Source organism: Corvus kubaryi, unplaced genomic scaffold (assembly GCF_017639235.1).
Source record: "Corvus kubaryi isolate FWS band 111438036 unplaced genomic scaffold, C.kubaryi_AGA036_p1.0 split3-73, whole genome shotgun sequence".
Taxonomy (NCBI): domain Eukaryota; kingdom Metazoa; phylum Chordata; class Aves; order Passeriformes; family Corvidae; genus Corvus; species Corvus kubaryi.
In genome coordinates, this window is record NW_024582091.1 from 23,471,439 (window position 1) to 23,490,436 (window position 18,998).

Sequence of the window (18,998 nt, forward strand, 5' to 3'; positions counted from 1 at the left end):
AGGGGAGAAGAGCGGACTGACGGCGGGACGGGACCCGCCGGGCGACGCGTCCGCTCGGAGGCGGCCGGGGCGCGGAGGATGGGGCGGAAGCGGCGCGCCCCGAAGGGCGCGGGGCTCGGCCGCCCTGCGGTAACCAGTGGCGGGGCGGGCGGGGGCCGCGTCTCACGCGCGGCGCTGCGTGCGCGGTGCGGGGGGTTTAACGCGAGTGGCGGCGGGGCCGCCATCTTGGATGGCTCCCGCCGCGGCGCGGGGTCGCGTCCGGGCGCTGCCCGCCCCCGGCGGGGCTGCGGGGACAGCTCCGGGGCTGCGGCGCGGCAGTGCCGGGGCCGCGTCGCCGCCGGCGAGGGGGCGGGCGGGCTCGCCTGGTCACTGTGACACGTAGCCCCGCGGCCGGCTCTGAGGTGCCAGCCAGGCACGGTGCGGGATGCGGTGCGGGGCAGAACAAATAAAGTGCCGAAATGCCTCCGACGCGCCTTGCTCCTCCTTGTCGGGTTGCGCGCCCGCGGGCAGCGGCGGCGTGGCCGCTGGCCGCCTGCCGCCGCGGTGACGGTACGGCCGCGGCATCTCCGGGCTCCGCGGGCAGCGACCGTATCTGAGCGCCGGCAGCTCCACTCGGCTGTTGTGTCATTGTAGTACACCATACAGCGGGTCAGATAACCCGCTATCAAATGAGAACATTAGTCTAAAAATAAGTAAACATCAGCAATGCATGCATTTTGTCCAAGCTATAATAAAATATGTAATTGGCGTATCTAAATAAATTTGAAAACTGTAGGTTAATTTCAAGTCTCTTTTAGCTTTAACATGAGGGAATTATCCATTTTAATCTGATAAACATATTACCTAAAGTGCTTTGAGTCATTTACTTGTTTCTCTCTTACCAGTCGTTAGCTTGTTAATGATGGTGAGTAAATGATGTGCGGTGGTCTTACAGTGATGGGACAAAACAGTAGTGTATGCTACATTGACTTATTTACAGACTTGACTCTTTTTTCTTATGTAACTGGTCTTGCTGTTCTTTTTAAAGAGGCCGTTCACAGGGCTGTGGTTTTTTCCTCACCTGTTTTGGATTTCCCATCTTGCATGGAAACTGCAAGTATGGAGAAGTGTCCTGTCATGGACAAGTCATTAGACACTAAGAAAACAGTTACAGCTAAATTTGGTCATAGTTAATATAAATGTAGTTGTGTATACTTTTAGTGGTATCTGGACATAACATTGAACTGAAGTGCAATAGTGCATGTTTACTCTTAGATTGATACTTGTATGATTTGCTTTGCAAAACTACAAGTCGTGTGTTTTTTAAAACACACTATTAAAAAAAAAATATCTTAAAGCTTCAGAGGAGATAATACTGACAAACTTGTTTCGAAAATTATTTGTAAGATATGCAACTAAGCTATAGTTCTTCAAAGGATGATGATTTTTTTCCCCCTTTGGTATGAGTAGTCAGAATCAATATTGAATTAAATTATGATCTAAATTATTAATACTCCAGGAAGTCAAGTTTCTTTTGCTGTAGTCAAATGAATCATGTATGTAATGGCAAAAGTAGTGATTATATCTGGTGTTTGTCCCTTGCAGTAGTTACAAAAACACAGCTGTACTAAAAACTCTGCATATGTGTGGATGACAAAAGTAACTGTCTTCTACTCTGATTATTTTAAAATGCATTCTGTAAAGGACATGTGCTACTGTCCCAATTTTATAAATTTTTTTTTAAATTATAATTAATCTGAAAATGTATTAGCTGGCATGTACTGAGAATTTCATGAGAGGGGAAGATGGTGATACGTAAATGAAGAAGGAAACCCCACATTCTCTCCCTCCTAGGCCTGAACAGCTGCAGTCTAGGCCGTTTGCAGGATGCAGTGGTAGGTCACACGCAGTGTTTCATATTGCATCCCCGAGCACAGAAGTGCATTTTAAAGCCCAAGCGGTTAAGCCGTTTGTTCCTCCTCTTTTTCTGCTTTGTAACCCCGTGGCAGCGTTTTGTTTGAGCGGCAGCTGAAGCCCGCGGCGCGCAGCGCGATCCTCGGGCGGAGAGGCGAGGCACCACGCGTCGCTCCGAGCAGGGCGCTGGGCCGGGACCCGGTTTCCAAAGGAACCGGTTTCCCCTGGGCGGGGAGCCGCGCATCCCCCTTCTCCAGCGGAGCGCGGCCGTGCCGCCCGAGGGGCGCCGGGCACCCAGCGCGCTGACCCGCGGGCGCGCCGAGGGCCGGGGCGGGCGCGGCCCCTCCTCCGTGGGCGCGGCGCTGTCCGCGGTGCTGAACCGCGCGGCCATGTTATTCCCGGCGGAGCCCTGCCCGCCGGCCCGCGCCGTGCCGTGGGCGAGCTGCCCTGTGCGGCTCTCGGCCGCTTCAGCGCGGGGGTCACGGCAGGGGAGTGCTCTTACCCACAGCCTTTATGTAATACACTGTATCGCGCCGGTATCGGATGCTGACAGCAAAATCAATGACAAATACTACAGCGCTTTCTCCTTCAGAACACGAGCTCTCCCAGCAACGCAGATTTTTTTGTACCCAACTTGGGAAGCTTAACGTTACCTATATGGAATGGAAGTGCGGATGAAACCAGCAACTAGTCAGGAACTTGGCATTCGCTATTTTTAACCACCGGTTCAGTTTATGAAAGGACATTCTGAAAGTGAATATCAAAACAGCATGTCATCAGTGAGAACAAAATAGCCACTCATGGCACAGGGAAGGTTCAGGAAAAAAGCAGGTATCCATTAGCAGCAATGCAAACACAGGCATGGGTTTTTATCCTTTCTTCCTCTGTTTAAAAAAGACGAATTTAGAAAGGTGTGCTGTCTAGCAAATCTTTTTTTCCAAATTCACTTTTAATGTGCTGCAACATCTCTACTACGTGAAAAAAATTAAAAAGCTTTGTTTCATCGCAGAGACAAGTGTTCATTTTCTGTAGTTGCACACTGGGTGTTTTGAATGCAGTTGCACCATAAAAAGCAAATATGCTCTTCTGGTGTGATGTGCAGAGGCTGAAAAAACAAAAGACAAAAACAACATGATGTGTTTCATATGGGAGGATAACAATTTTAAAAATATACATTCTGCTTCTAAAAATAGAATGAATTGATATGCAGAATGAATTGACCTTCAAATTAAAGGTCAGAGGTGACAAACCAGGACAGAGGTCATGTAGCTCATTTTCAAGCAATCAGTTTTTCTAGTTTTTTCATAGTTGAACAAAAGCTTAATTATACAAAAGAGTTAGGACTGTAATATTTAACTAGTCAATTCTAACAGAGAAATAAAGGTAGTGTTACACAGTTCCCTATTTTCTTGAATGTAGCTTTATTAGGGAATTATTTCTTCTGTTACTGCTGCAAAAGTGGGTCTGTCTTAAAATATTTAAATACATTTCTTAAGTTTACATGTAATAATTTACCATGTGTACTTAATATTACTTCAGATATGAGAGGATTGTGTAGACTTTTGCTGGTTTTTCAGTGATTTTAGAAAAAAAAAATCCTGCTCATACATACTATTGTTTCAATAAAGTTAAATTTGCAGATCCATTTATTTTGGCATTGATACATATACTTATTATTTCTAGCAAACCACTTCCCCAAAATCCTACTTCCAGTCTGCAACATTCTATATCTCGAAGTGCAGTAATTAGACAGACCTAATACCTGACTGTTTAACTTGTATGTCTATGTGATTATTATTTTATTATATACAGTGTCTAAGATTCAGTGTTCTAACAATTTGAAGGTATTGGTTCAGTGTTTATATCAGTAATATCACATTTAGACTAAACCAAGCTTTCATCAATATTCCGAAAATATTTAACAAATATTCTATAGGTAGACCACATGCAGTAATGCGACACCTAAGGATAAGTACTAGAAATTCAACTGTTAAAATTTGTACATTCACTCACTAATAATTTTGTATTACATATTAGATTTTTGCTTTTCTTTCAGATACTGTGTGTCCTGTACCTACTTCAGCTACTGATGTGAACGTTGTTTTTAAAGGTTTTCATATTTTCTTTTAGAGATTGTGAATTTTTAGTTATATATCACTGATGTTCTTGTTTACTTTTTTTTTCCCTGTTTTGAATTAATGACCCATCTCCACTAAAGTTTATAAAAAGAGACAATTACTTTACTTGCATTACTTTATTTGTTCGGTTGTTTTAAACAGTGACTCAGTCAGAAGGCACTGGCATACAGGAGTGATGTCCACTCCAGTTGAAATGGGAAAGATGTGCCCTGTACTACCCACTCTTCTAGGAAAGTGAATATTGTTTAAAATACAGATACTCATCTGCTTTTTAACTTCTACAGTGTTTGATTTGATTATTTTAATGGATAATAATATCCATACCAGTATTTGATAAGCATATTACAAAATACAAATGATGATAAAATCCATCTTTAGTAGTCCTCTCAAGTAATAATTCAGTGATTAAAAAAAAGCAACAAAAATTAAGAAGATTCTGTGTTTTGTAGGTGAATAGGATGTGCAAATAAGACAAAAGTTCTGTGCAAAGGAAAAGATAGGTGAAGGGTGTGTAAATTCCATCAAAACGAGTATTAATGTAAAACATCTCAGAAAGGAGGTCTGAACAAACAATAATAAAGTTGTTATAAAAGTAAATAAAAATTACTCATTTTTAAAAATAAAACTTGTAGTGCCATCACTTTTGAGGGGATAATATTAAAATCCTAATTGGCTGCAGTATTTTTGTAACCTAAGTAAAAGTTGTAAGTTATACAAATATTGAATTCAGCTTGTCATAATATTCATTCTTAATTTGACCTTTAGCAGGTATTTTTTTTCAGTACTTCTTCTGGCATTGTTTTGTTTGCAAATAGTTATTAAGTGGGGAAATAAAATCTTACTCTCTATATGTAGTTTCTCACAGAAATAAATAACAAATCAGTGATCAAGCTCTGAAAAATATTACCTATGTATGATTTGAGAATTAGGGCTTTTAAAGTTCTTTTCCTTACACAGAACTGGTATGAAGTAATTTAAGAAGTACAAAGAAAATTCCATCTGAAAACATGTAATAAGATCACAAGGTAGTTTTCTCATTGTTTCATTTGCTGTATAGCAAATGAACGTGTGGCAATTTCAAATGCCCTTGTTAACAGCAAACTGGGAACAAAATACTTTAAATATATAGGAAGCAGAACAGTAGCATTCCATTTTAAAATTGTGTGTTTAAAAAATTCATCTTTGAATCACAAAATATTGTTTGAAACATACCTGGTTTACATTGGTTTTTAATTAATTATGATAGTTGTTTAGCATATGTATATTCAAATGCAGACCATAAGAAATTGCAGATTTTACTAAACAAAATACACCAAATATAAGAATTGTATGTAAGTAATTTCAGTCCTTAAAACAAAAATAACCTTGTTCAGCATATTCCTTTCGTATGTATTATTAATGTTTTAAACTAAATAAATGTGAAATAGTTTTTATTGCTAAAAAAATTGTCAGTTGTAGTAGTAGCATTTAATTTTGAGGAGAAACTCTGATCCTAGGGTTGCCAGGCTTTCATTGGCTCCCATTCTGATATTGTGGAGTTTATTACTCCTTTTTATTGCCCAAAAGAATCAGATTCATAACAATGGTGGAAGCACATTTTACCTTTCTTTGTTCCTATTCTCACTGTAGTCAAATAACATTCTTGCACATAATTGGAAGGTGCATAACTGGATGTTCGATCTTCGAAAACTTCATTTCCTAAAAACTAAGATATGCTTAGCCTCTTTTATATCAGGAGAAAAGCATAGCTGGGCTATTATCTAGCTGTGTTACTCACTTGAAGCTGTAGTTACCCTCCTTCAGATCAGTGAGTAAAGTGGGTGAAATTAGCAAAGAAAGACTAAGTTTTAATTTACTAGTTGTTCAATTAGTTTTCATAAATCAGCATTGTAAAAATATTTTTAAATATCTCACGCTTGCTTTCATCTTCACGTGCTAGAAAAATACTGTAATGGTGTAAAAACAGAAGTATGGAAGAAAAGCAAAGAAAATTATGGCTAAACAAAGAATTTAAATTGTGAGAGCTTTCAACTTATCTACCCTGTAATTACATAAGAACATTAACACTTGAGTGTACATTTTCAGGAAACCCTAATTTTTCTTATTTATGCATTTCAGAGTAACTATATTGAACTGAACGAAATGAAAAGGAAAAAAAAAAAAGAGTTTAAACAATGAAAACATCTCAAGAGGAAATCCATTATTTAGAATTGCACATTGAGGAATCTGTGTAAAACAAGTCAATTCAGAGTGTCAGACAACACTCATTTGTGATGTTTGAAATCAAAATACTGTTTGCATAATGCTTCTACTAGCAGGCGAGAACAGTAAATAAGGTTAATTTTTACTGACTGGTTCAAATGATAGACCGCAAAGTTTGTTAATATATCTGACTGGTGTGTGTGTGTAGTGTATACAGATATATTTTGAAAGCTCATGTTTTATGCTCTCACTATGCTTGGGTTCTGTACACAGAGTTTTAAAATTTTATATATACTTTGAAGCATTCATCCAGTTAAGTCTTCACTCCTGATGAGTTAACTAAAAGAAGATCCTTTCAACATTGCAATGTTTTCCCCTATTCCTTTGCATCACTATTTTCCTTGTTTGTTATATAATAAAGGATTGGTGGGTTTTGTTTTCTAGTTCTTCTATGCTCTAATCATACTTATAGTACCCTGCAATCTTTAAAAAAATACTGCTGGCTTTACTCTGGAAGGAAACAGTCCCCTGGCTACCACTGTGAAAGAAAGAAGTTTAACATATTAATTTTTCTTTTCAACTTACTTTTGGAGGAAAGCATGTGTCTTACTTAAGTGGAGTAACTATTTACGTCTGCTTTACTTTCTTCCAAACAAATTATGTTTCTAAATCCTTTGGCAGCAAACTTGCTTAAGGTAATTAATTCAAAACAATCCAAATTTAAGAGAATTCCTTTCAAATAGATATAAACTTGCTATTATTTTTTACTGATCAATAAGTTGTCAAAAAATAGACTACATAAGCTGTTAAGTAAATTGAATTACAGAATGTGCTACTTGTAGGGGAAAGTGGACACCTTTGTTGGGTGTCTGTCAGTGTACCTTTAACTGATACTGCACTTTTCATTGTATTTCCTATCCAGCAATAATTACATATAGTGTTCTCTTGCATTATTTTTTGTGCTTACTCTTACAGTATCCTTCCACGTGCTGTGAATGCCTAGTTAAAATAAGGATTGCTTTCAAAGCCAGTGACTTTTTATCTGAAAACATCTTGCTATCTAGTACACAATTCCTAAACAGCATTTATTTACTTGCAGTGACAAAGTTCATGTAAATGGCAAGATACTTTTTTGGTTTGTACAGCATAAGTGGGCACAGGAGAGTTCACTGTGAGTCATTTCAGAGCCCAAACCTGCTTTCATTTATATTAGGGGCTGATTTTGTATGTCTTTCAGTAGGATAGAGTAAAATACATGCCAGAATAGTTTCTCATTTAAACTACCTATTTAAATGAGTTCATAGAATTGTAATCCCCAGGCTTTTCTACACTAACATCTCTTATGCCAAGCTTTGAGTATCGTATCAGGAAGCTTTTTGTAGTAACTATAAAAAATTAGATATCCATTTTTCTGCTTAATAATCTGTTAAGTGACCCTCTAGAATATGTGATGCTTAAAAATGTGTTATGAAATGACAGTACTGGAAATGAGAATAACTTGAACTTGTGCTGTTTTCTGCTACAGTGTTTAAGAACTATATTTTCCTGCTTTGAATCCCGACACCACTCCCCCAAATACTTATTTTTAATCTCTTCATAAACTGAAGCAGGCTATGTTCCAAAGCCAAGAACGGATCCTTTACTCTACGCTTGCATATTTCATTATGTTGCATAAATAATGCAAGTAAATCTGAAAGACACAAAAGCCACACAGCCACAGGTTGGCAGAACAAAGAAGCAGATACAAGAGATTAGGCTTCAGTGCTTGAAGGTGTAAAAGCAGAGTTAGGTTTAATACAAGACAAAAGCCCACACAATTCCAGTGGAAAACCTAGTTACTACAAAAGAAGAGGAACTGAATCAGCTTGCCAGTGTTGTTGCACTGAAAAGAAAGAAAGATTGTACCACCCCCTTTTCCAATTTCTGGTGTTCGAAAAGATTCAGGGTATTTGACTGTAAGGGAAAAGAAATTAGAGAAAATTGGTTCTCATTCGTCTTTGTTCATTCTTCTTCTGACTTTGCTCACTCCTAGTAGGATATCCAATTTTTTTTTTTTTAGTAAGAGAGCATGATAGGTGTCCAGATGTTCTCTTAAATTGGAAAAAAGACAAAACTCAGATTTCTCTAAAACAGAAGAGGTCTGGGCTTATATCTGAACAGGTTGATACTGCAATTCCTTGTTCCTTTTTGATGGGTTTTAGTTAACGTAGATTGTTCAAAAAGACATAAAAGCGTGACAAGAGGACAGGCTTGTGGCAGGTGAGTTTGTGCATGCTCCTATCTATTCAACCCTTATTTGTTAAACAAACTGGACAACCTAAGTAACAAGAATACTCCAAAACCAAGACATTTTCCTTAATGCTTCATGCCATCTGCAGCGGTTTTTTTTTCTGGGTGATATTTTTGTTGACATTATACAAAATAAGCCAGGTCTTTTTCAGCTAGAGCAAAAGTACACCTTTCGTGAAGTTTCAGTCAAGTCACACATTGTATTTGTATGACTGATTTTGTTTAGATTGAGACCTAGAATTTAATATCATTACACACTATGCTCTGCAGTTTTATCAATCATAACTAAAAGCATTTTTCTGTTGATATTCATAAGGTGGCATTGAGTGGCACTGGCAATTTTGACCATGAAAGAATCTTGGAGAATTCTTTTTATTGGCTTTTCTTAAATCACACGGTATGACTTCATTGTTTAATATGTACAGTTTAAGCATAGTAAAGACAACTCACTAGTTCTTAGGTTACCTATTGCAATTAAATATTGATAAAGGAAAAAAACACCTTCCAATACTCTGCAAATCTGTGTCTTTTCCCACTGTTGTCATCAACTGCGTAGTTTTCATAAGAGACCAATGAAAGGGGCAATGCCTTTACAATGCTGGGGGGAGTGGGGGGAAAGCAGCACTTGATTTTTTTATCTTATGCCTTGGTTATCTCATGGTGGTTCTGATGAGCTAGGTAAGTCTCAAACAGTAGGTTTACAGGTCACTTCATAGAGTCAGTGCCCTGGCATTTTATGGCGTCCTAATGAGCCGTTAAACTGGAGATGAGATAATTACGGTAACTCTGGGACAGTGTACGTGGTACTGACTCCAGCTCTCTGATTTTAGGTTCCTCAGAAGACGATGAGGTCATTCAAGAAGGTCTCCTCAGGCTCAGGTCAGTCTTCTCTACAGCGTCTTGTGTGGCTGACTGTGTATCTGTAAAACTGAGGGACTGCAGCACTTCTGTCCCGCTGACTCTGATGAACGTCATTACTGGGTGGGAGGGGGAAGAATCGCTAATTTTGTGCACAGGCTTCAGAGTTCTTGTTGGATGCAGTCTGAGTGCTCTGCTTCTGTAAGAAAAATAAACAATTACATAAGGAAAGTTTATTTACAGTAACCCCATGTCACATATCTGTCGCAAATGGTGGGAGCCCACGGGTTTGTATGAGCGCTGCGGGACCACCACCCGATGGGCGCACACACCTCAGTCGCTGACTAAAATTTATACTCGTGGAGTTATTCTCGTGCTGCTGTCACATTACTGCCACGCACCTCCTCCGATCGCGACGCCTCACCAGGGCCGCCCGTCCAGCCCCCTTGCCCGCCCGTCCAGCCCCCTTGCCCGCCCGTCCAGCCCCCTTGTCCGTCCGTCCAGCCCCCTTCCCGCCCGTCCAGCCCCTTTGCCCGCCCGTCCAGCCCCCTTGCCCGGGCGCCCGCATGCGCGGGCTGGGGCGCGGAGCTCCCCGCGGAGCGGCGCTGCGCGCCCGAGGGAGGAGCGCGCATCCCGGGGATACCCGTGAGCCTCCCGCACCGCGGGACGCGCTCCCTACAGCGGTGGGCGGCCTGAGGCGGGCGATGGCAGGCGCCGGGTGTTGCCTGTGTGCTGGGGCGGGAGAAGCTGTCCGTGTCACCGCCGGGCTGGCGCAGGCGAGAGCGCCTGGGCAGTTGCCCGTCGGGGGAGGATGCGCTCCCCGCTGGGACACGCACACCAAGCCCCGGTGCAGCAGTCCCGCCTGAGGAGACGGGCAGGAGCGAAAGCTCCCGAGGCGCGGACTCGCCCGCTCATGGTCCTTGCCTGCCGAGCGGGGGACGAAGCGGTGACAGCGGGCCGTGCGGCCGGTCCCTCCGCGAGGGCCAGTCTTCCCTGCGGGGCGTTAGCACTCTCAGACGGTCTCCCGCGACTGCTTCCAGAGCCTCCTTAAATCCCCCGGGGAAGCGGCCGCTATCAGTTGCAAATCCGCAGCTGAGAGACGGTTAATGTACGTGAGACCACATCCTGCATCCGAGCTCTCCGAGTGAGTGTCTCCCGCGTCCTCCTGCCCGCGGGTCATGCGCGGGATCACAGTAATTGACAGTATTTTTAGGACTCCCCCGCAAACCGCCGGCACGGCCAGCAGAGATGCACGGACGGCAGAGCGAACCCGCGCCGCACCCACGGCCGCCGCTTCTCGTTTCGACTGAAAGTGCCCGTAAAGTTCGTGCTTGAAACCGCGCTCCGGCCCCCAGTTCGAGCAGTGGTGCCTGCGAACCTCGGCGAGGGCCGCCCCCTCCCCGTGAGGGAGCAGAGGCGGACTCCGGGCACCCAGGAGCGCCCGTCTTGGGTGTGACGGCTGAGGAGCGCCGGGAAGGCTAAAAAACCGAGCTCCTGCGGCGGGCGGGAGTGAGGGGAGAGAGGCGCTTTCTGCGCCCTGAAACTGCATTTCCCGAAAAGAGCCGCGGTTCGGGACGGGCGCGGTGCGAAGGCGCCTCTATAAAGCCTGTAACTTCATACCCCGCAGTCGCACGTCGGGCAAACCCCGTCCCTGCTCGATCCGAGCCGTGGCAGCGCGCAGTTGGGCCGGCGCTGTGTTTTGTTAACAACAACAACAACAACAAATTTAAAATTGCATATTTTCTACTATTAATGCACGCGATTAAAAGGGAGGGTAATAAGCCCGACCAGGGGAGCTGGCGGTGTCCTGAGCGCGTCCGACGCTGCTCTCCCAAAGGCGCGGGAAGGCACGCCGCCACGTCCCCGCTGGGAAGCCAGTGTTAAACAGAAGCCCGGTGGCAAAGCTCGACTCTCGCCCTGCCCTGCGCCCGGGGGCGCGCAGCGGTGGGAAGCGGCCTCTTCTCCCCGCGAGCGGCACAGCCGCGCCGGGAGCGGGGCCCGCCGGGCTGGTGGCCACCCCCGCCCTCGACCCGGGCGCTGCGCGGCGGCGGAAAGGGAAAGCGGCTTTGGCGCCCAAAATGTAGGTGAGAGGGTTTTGGCGGGAACAGCTCCGCACCGGCACAGCCTCCCGCCCGTAGGAGCGGCGGGAAAGGCGCCCCTCCGACCGCAAATCTAGGAAGAGCCGGTTTCGGTAGAGACCGTGTAGAAAAACACGACGGGCATCCTATTCGGTCCAACATCGGCGGGGCGGCGCCGAGCAGCCAGGCCCGGGCAGCGGAGGAGAGGGGGCAGGGGCGCCCCGGCGCCGTCCCTGCCCCTCCTGCCTGCCCGTCGGCGAGGAGCGCTGGCTGTGCTTTGAAATGGGAAGTGGTGGCAGCACCCCGAGCTCTGCTTTCAAGTGTAAAACACGCGTTTTGTTTCAAATGCACATGGCTCCGTCGTTTGTTTGGATTTTTGTGGTGAGGGTTTTTTCCTTTTTTTTTTTTTTTTTTTTTTTTTGGGGGGGGGGGTCTGTTTTGGGGGGCCGGGTGGTGGTTTGGGGTTTTTTTTTTGGGGGGGGGAGGTTGTGGGGTTTTTGACTTATTTTGGTTTTGTTTAAGGGAATAGAAGAAACCGAAGTTAGGACTTTAAAAGTTTTAGGAAGGTGACAAATGGGAAATCCAACACCACTGGTTTTGGTTACATAGTTTCAAGCGAGCTCTTGCTGTGCATGTAGGAAGACAATGATTCCAGCTTCCTATAATTGTCTTCACCAAAATTAGCATCTCTGTAGCGAAATACAAGGATAGAAATAGTTGGTGGGGGGGTTTTTTTAATGTCTAAACCATTACCATTAAACTATTTTTTTTCCACGAACTGGCTTGTTCCGTAGGGTTTTTTTTCCCTCTTCCCCCCTCCCCTTCTTTCAGAATGAATTTTGGGAAGGGTGTTGGTTGGGGTTCCTTTTTTTTCTTCTTTTTCCCGGAGAGTTCCCAGCTGGCAACAGCTCTCTACCTTCCACAAAACTTGAAAGGCTGATGTCCCTTGCAGGAAATGAATGAGTCGATAACATCTGACACCGGTGACCAGTCCAGTGACCCCAACCTTAATTCCACTAATACTGGAGGCCTGAAAATCTCAGTAAAGACACATTGCAAATCCCACCTCCCTCCATTTTACAAAATCTGCACTAATTTTGCAACATAAGAAAAATTTTGCAACCAATATATTTACATTCATTTATTTACGTGGTTTTGTAGCCTTTCATTTCTTCATCGAAGAACATATTATACTGAATTTTCTTTTCACTGAAATTTGCTAACAAGACATTTTGTCCATGTAATGAACTCAATCAACTCGTTTGTGTCTGTTTAACCAATATTCTAGGCTCCAAGGGGTTTTTTATAACAAATGCCGGTAAAATAAATAAATCTTTAAAAAATAAAGACTCTTAAAACTTTCTATTAAACGGGTACTTTCTGTCTTTTCGAGTGGAGGGGCAGAGAGATCTTGATTTTATAAATGTGCCTTTCTGCCACAAGAAACGTAGTCTCGGGCACTTCAAGTAAGAGGTGTAAGGATTGTTTTCTTCCGGTATCTTAATTTCTTGTTCATAACGGAGGTGTCACGTGTATTAAAATCTCGTACATTTATTATAAATTAGATATCGTCCGGGTCATAAGATCCAAGCATATAAAATTACTGGAGATTTAATATTGTAAAATAATCGCTATTGTAAGGGGGGAAGGGAGGTTATGAGCCAAAAGCGGTGGTATGTTGCACGAATGCGTAAGGCAGGTCAGTGTAGGAAGTCGACCTCACTGTTGAAATAACCTATAGGAAATTTACGGTTGAAGACTGCAAAGGAATTTCAGGATTTAAAGCTTCTGCTCCACTTGCCAGGGTGCTTGTATTTGTACACTCTTGCCCACCCTCGCTTCTTTCTTGCAAACGATCACACGGAGCCTCCACCTTGGTGTTTCACACAGAAATGAGGCGCTAGCGGGGGAATTGACGCTTTCCTGAAAGGCAACAAAAGGAGTAAACAGGCCCATGGGGGCAAAGGCGTTCCCCTTAACTGGGCAGACTGATCGACGCCACTTCGCAAACAACAGCAAGTGCTTTGCAAATGCATAAGCCCCTTGCATTCAGGTTCTGCACGGATCAGTTTGTTGCCTTGGCTTTTGTTTGTGTGTCCTTGGGATAAGAGAGGATGCTGGGGGGAGGAGGGAGGGGGCTAATAAGAAAGTCAGAGTCCAAGATTTAACAAGATATGGGCAATGTTTAAAGGAGATATATTATACACATACGCACACACACATACATACATATAAAAAATACCGGATGGAAAGCGAGGTTAACGCGAGTAGATGGTGATGAGGACAAAATACTTTCATCTGTATCTTTACACTAAAGGAGATGGACAGATGGAAAATAAAACTAATTCTCCCTAATTGTTTGTTTATTTTTCACGTTTATAAAACATTAAAAGCATTTGGCCATGCGTCCAGCAACGAGAAGGGCTGGAGGGCAGGGCCATAGCTGTGTACCTGTGAGCGCGGAAGGGGAGTGCCTTTGCAAAGGGGCTGCTACTAAGCCCGTTACACATCACACATTTTTTTTCCGAATTGGATCCCCAACTCCCGCTGGCAGTGAAGACTTAAAACAGCAGTCCCCGGTCAGCGTTATTTCTCCCCTCTTTGTCCTCTTCCCCCGAGGCTTTTTTTTTTTTTTTTTTTTTTTTTTTTTTTTTTTTTTTTTTTTTTTCCGCCCTCTTCTCCAGTAAATCCCTCTCTCTGTCAGTCCTCTCCCAACTGCTGATTGAGGTTCACTCCAATTCTCGGCTTGAAAACTGGGCTCTTATTTAGGAAGTCATTAATCACATCCCCTCCCCCGGAAAGAGATGGCGGAGAAACCTGTGAAGTACAATCCCTCGCCCCATCCCCCCTCCAGAAATGTTGTGAAACGCTAGATCTCCGCACATTCTGGGGCATATTAAGGTGATATCGCGTTTCCGGCGCGCTTTTAATTTGAATGCGAAATTAGTAACGATCCAGTTGCGCATCTGCCCGCGTTGTGCGCAGAGGGTGCCACAGATGCCTGCCGGCGCTCCCCGTGCGTGTCTGCACACACGTGTGTCCCTGGTCCGCGAGCATCTCGCCCTGGTGTGCGTGCGCGGAGCCCGCCTGCGGTGGGCACAGATACCCCCATAATCTCCTCCGCACGGCCGCCCTTGCGCGCAGCTGTTGTTCAGTGGGCTGTATCTAGAAACACACGGATCTTCCTACGGATTTGTGCATGCACGGGAGGGCAGAAACCCCAGAATAATACGTCATCTCGATTTCCCGTAAAGAAGCGTGCAGATTAGCTGTCCGAAAAGGAAGGGGGGGAAGAAAAAAAAAAAAAAAGCGCCGTGTTGAAAATTTCTTGTTCATTCATAAATTATTTTGGTGTGTCAGGCTACTTGAAATGGCGATTGGCTGCTCCTGCCTCCTGCCAACCCCTTAAGGATCCGATGCGAAATTAGTAGCAAGAAAGCATGTAATTGACCGAGTCACGTGTGCGCAGGGGGCCAGAAACGGAGCGAGAGAGACGGGAAAAAATCAAAAGAGGGAAAGCACATTAGACCATGCGAGCTAAATTTGCGATCGTTCAAAATCAGGATGTTAGATTAATGCAGAAGACCACTTCGATCCACAGGGAAAGTTTTCATCTCACGAGTTTGGAGCAGAGGGCCCGTGGGGCAACATGGCCGAAGGTTAATTTTCTTTTTCTATTGTTTTACTATGATTTTCGCTCGCTCGCTCGCTCTCTCCCCCTCTCCTCCCTCCCCCCACCCCTTTTTAACCCAACTATGCATTACCCTTTTTTAGCAGCTCGCGCAAGGGGGCTTTCTCCAAACCCATTGTTACCCAGCTCAGAAACTGTTCCGTACCGCCCACACCGATTCACAACTTGAAAAGCTTTCAGGGGGCTATTGTTTGAATTGTTCCTGTTTGATTAAGCACAGTTGCAGTGGTGGGATGAGAAAACGGCCGTACACCTGTCCCAACTTTAATCGAGAGTTTATTCCAAGGAGGGATGGATACACTTTGGAAAATAGTGGTTTCGGCGCTGCATGTGCAATAACCAGTTGTGCAATCTACCCAATTTTGCTTATTCTCTCTCCTCCACCCCTCCTCGGCCGGCCTCCCCCCTCGCCCCCCCGGTCCTGCGCCTTGGGAGGAGAGACTAATTGGGCTGAGAATTTCTGTTGAGAAATGGGATCGGTCTTAAACCAGCAATATTCAAGTAAAGTATCGCGTTCCGTGCTGTAATGTGGCTGAAAGATGGAGTTAAATGGAAAAATACACGTATGTACAGAAACGTGGGCTGCCCTGGGCTCAGAGAGAGGGAAAGCCTCCGTGCGCAGTGTTTCCTCTCTGTAACCTCCGGTGATTTAATTTTTTTACGTATTTTGGGGAGAAGGTTGTTTATTTTACGATTTAGGAAAGATACGCACTCTTCGCTGTTTGCTTTTTGATTTTGTTTTGTTCGTCCCCCTTTTTTCCCCCTGTTCCGTTTGTAGTAACTCCTCTATACAGCGGCAAAAGGATGTTACCAGAATTTAACTCTTTGCTTTGCATCTTGTTCCTCTCTTCCTTCTTTTTCTCCCCCCTTCCCCCCCACACCCCCCGCCTTTCCCTCTTCCTCAGCAGGGGCGAGTAAAGGTGGAGACGAACCCGGGAAGTTGCCGGAGCAGGAAGAAGAGGAGGAATCCCAGGTTTTGCACGGAACCGGCCATTGCAAATGGTTCAATGTGAGAATGGGATTCGGGTTCATCTCCATGAGCAACCGAGAGGGAAGCCCCTTGGAGTCTCCAGTTGATGTCTTTGTACACCAAGTAAGACCCGTTTTTGTCTTCTATCTCAGCCTGCCACATTTGGTTGAGCTCACAGGGACTCCGGTTTTATGTGAAGAGAAGTAACCTATTTTTTTCTAGGTATTTAAGTGTATCTGTAGTTAAAGAGCTGCCCTAGGTAGTGGTTTTGTTGGCAGTGTACAATTTGAGTAAATAAGCTCGTTAGATTGTGCTTAGTCTCTGTCGCTGGTGATTTGTGCAAGGGGATAATGTTTCTTCATATCTTCCTCCTAGGTTAGAAAAGTCTCCTGTGGTTTTTATTTATTTTCAAATGTCACACTTTTTAACAAGGTTTATCATTTGTCACCAGACTGATCAAGAGCAGATATGCCTTTCCTTGGAAACTGTTTAAAATCAAGCTGGGAAAAGGATAAATAAATGTCGGGTTTCATTCAGATAACATTTGAGTACAGTTTTAAACGGTTTACTTGTAAACCTCGAATTACTTTTTAAAAGCTCATCTGAGATTAGTTAGTGAAATTAAGACATAATTATAGTGTTATTTTGCAGTAATTCAGACCTGTGAGTGTCCCTGTGGTGATACTCTGAAGCGTGTATGTGGTTTCGCCGGTTGATTTTTAATTATTCCTTTCTAGGGAGAAAAAAAAAAGTAATTATTTAAGTATTCAGACCAAAAGCAGTGTCTCTGTAAGGCTGTTGGGGAGACAAGGGGTGTGTATGGTCCATGGTTTTGTTTTTAAGCACAACAGCATGGATGGTTTTGTGTTTTGAATGTGGAAACTTTTACTTTCATGTAAAAGAGTTTCAGATGCAAAATACGTACAAAATGATAAGGGAACTTTTTTCGAGATCTGTACTGTGTTTTTTGAAGAAGGAGCATGTGTAGACCTTCCCTGCTCCTTCTGTAAGTCTCCCGTTGCAACAAGGCTATTTTGAATTTCACCTATCTTCTCTGTGATCAGAGAAGAGAGGAATCAGGTAAAGAGACCATTTTGGGGTTGGCTAGGGCCATGTTAGAGAGGCAAAAGGCATCTTTTTACGTGGTTGTCCATTTTCTATGACGTTTGCAATGACGGTGAAGGGGGTGTTCCATGATTATATAGTGACTCTCTTTTGATGATGCATTTGGTGGCCCGGCTTTATTCTGCAGTAACTTTGTCAGGCTTTTTTAAAGCATACACCTCTGATTAGATTAGTAAAAAGGTGGCTGAAACTTCTAAAGAAACTGCTGCTGTGGCCTGTTGCCTTGCAGTGTGTGGTGGGGTGGATTTCTGGTCTTGCTGCCTTACATGTGCCCTTGCACCTAAGGGCCTCCACTTCAGTATAGTTGCTTGCATTTGGAATTACGTACAAGGTGTAGAATCCGATAGTGAACTCACTAAATTCCTACACTTCCTGCTTTGTACTGGCATACAAGCTGCCCCCTCTTTAAGCTGCTGCTTTTTCTCATTAGAACTGAATGAATGAAACACTTATCAAATAAGGAGCAGTCTTCGTCCTTTTTCCCCTTTTCTTCCTTTCTTTATATCTTTTTAAGTCATGAAGTTGCTCTTTACAGTTTTATAAATTTACTTTAGAGATAAACGCCCCCTTTTTTTTAAAGTAACTTTGTGTTAATATATGTCATTCTTTTGCTTCTTGAATTGTAGAAGACAAATATTTGAAACATAGCAGTGCTGTTAATAAAAAACACATTTGAAAACAAAGATATTCTTAGAGTTGTGGAAATAGAGAAGTATTGAACTGCATGATAACCTGATACATTTAAGTAATACTAGACAAGGTTTTCGGTTTCATAATGGAAAGTAGTCATAGAAAATAATAAAGTAGTAGTAAATTTGGAAGTCTCTATTGAGTTGTGTCCCCTGAAGGAGGGGAAAAGAAGGAAATGTTAGACAAGTTTGTTTATTACAGTTTAATAATCTACAACTTATCCATACCTTTGGGTTTCTAAGACATACCACAGTGTAATGCAGTGAAAAATACCGTGTTGCATTTCATGTTAACTGTGTGCCTCAGTCATTTTGAGTTTACTTAGAGATACATCTTACTGAGTGAAGTTATTATTAGTATTTCTTACAGCAAAGAAAATAATGTTTCTCATCATTTTCTTTCTGGTGAAGTCTAAGGTGTATATATATAACTTCATGGTGACATGAATCTTCTTTCCATCGGTTTTCTGTGTAATGTAATGGGGGAATCTATTGTGTTTCAGAGTACGTTTTAGATAATTGATATTGCTACACAGAATGCTTTGTGTTAGCTAACTAGCTGACCAGTTCTAGCAGTAACAGCCAGAGCATAAAAATGTCTTTAAATCTGTAATGTTATTTAACAGTGCTGCTTGTACAACTGTTGCCTGCACAGTGATTGGACCCTATTCCTATTGGTTTCATTAATCTGAGAAATTTTGTCATGTGGAGGGTCCTTTTTAAGGCAAAGATGTTAGTTTATTAATCTGTTGAAACAAAATACTACTGTTCAAAACTGCCTTGAAAACACTTCATCATTTATGTGTGCGCAGATAGTGTTGCATGCATTCATTCACTCATTCTGCAGTGTTTGTAGCTACTAGTATAATTTTATAGAATTAGGCAGTCTGAGCAGAGGAGAGAAGCTTCTAGTTTACTTAGTCAAAGTCCTGTCAAAGCTAGCTTGAACCCTACAACAATATTTTTACTTTCTTATCTTACCTTTTTTGGTGAGGTTATGCCCAGTTTATGAGATCTTGCTATAAAAACTTACTGTATGTCAAGTCAAAATTCCTGTAATAGTTT

The 18,998-nt window shown here is 43.2% G+C and overlaps 1 protein-coding gene across 4 annotated transcripts in view; it reads left to right on the forward strand.

The window, feature by feature from the left end:
• LIN28B (lin-28 homolog B) overlaps positions 1 to 18,998 on the forward strand; it is a 101,912-nt gene that overhangs the window by 899 nt on the left and 82,015 nt on the right. Inside the window, exons 2-3 of one of the 4 annotated variants that reach the window (XM_042017023.1) lie at positions 9,353 to 9,401; positions 16,055 to 16,242. In XM_042017023.1, the coding sequence (XP_041872957.1) occupies positions 9,368 to 9,401; positions 16,055 to 16,242 (222 nt within the window). In that variant the 5' untranslated portion in view covers positions 9,353 to 9,367. Of the gene's footprint in view, positions 1 to 9,352; positions 9,402 to 14,843; positions 15,118 to 16,054; positions 16,243 to 18,998 lie in introns of those variants that run through there. The other 3 variants (XM_042017025.1, XM_042017026.1, XM_042017027.1) reach the window with 3 other exon arrangements.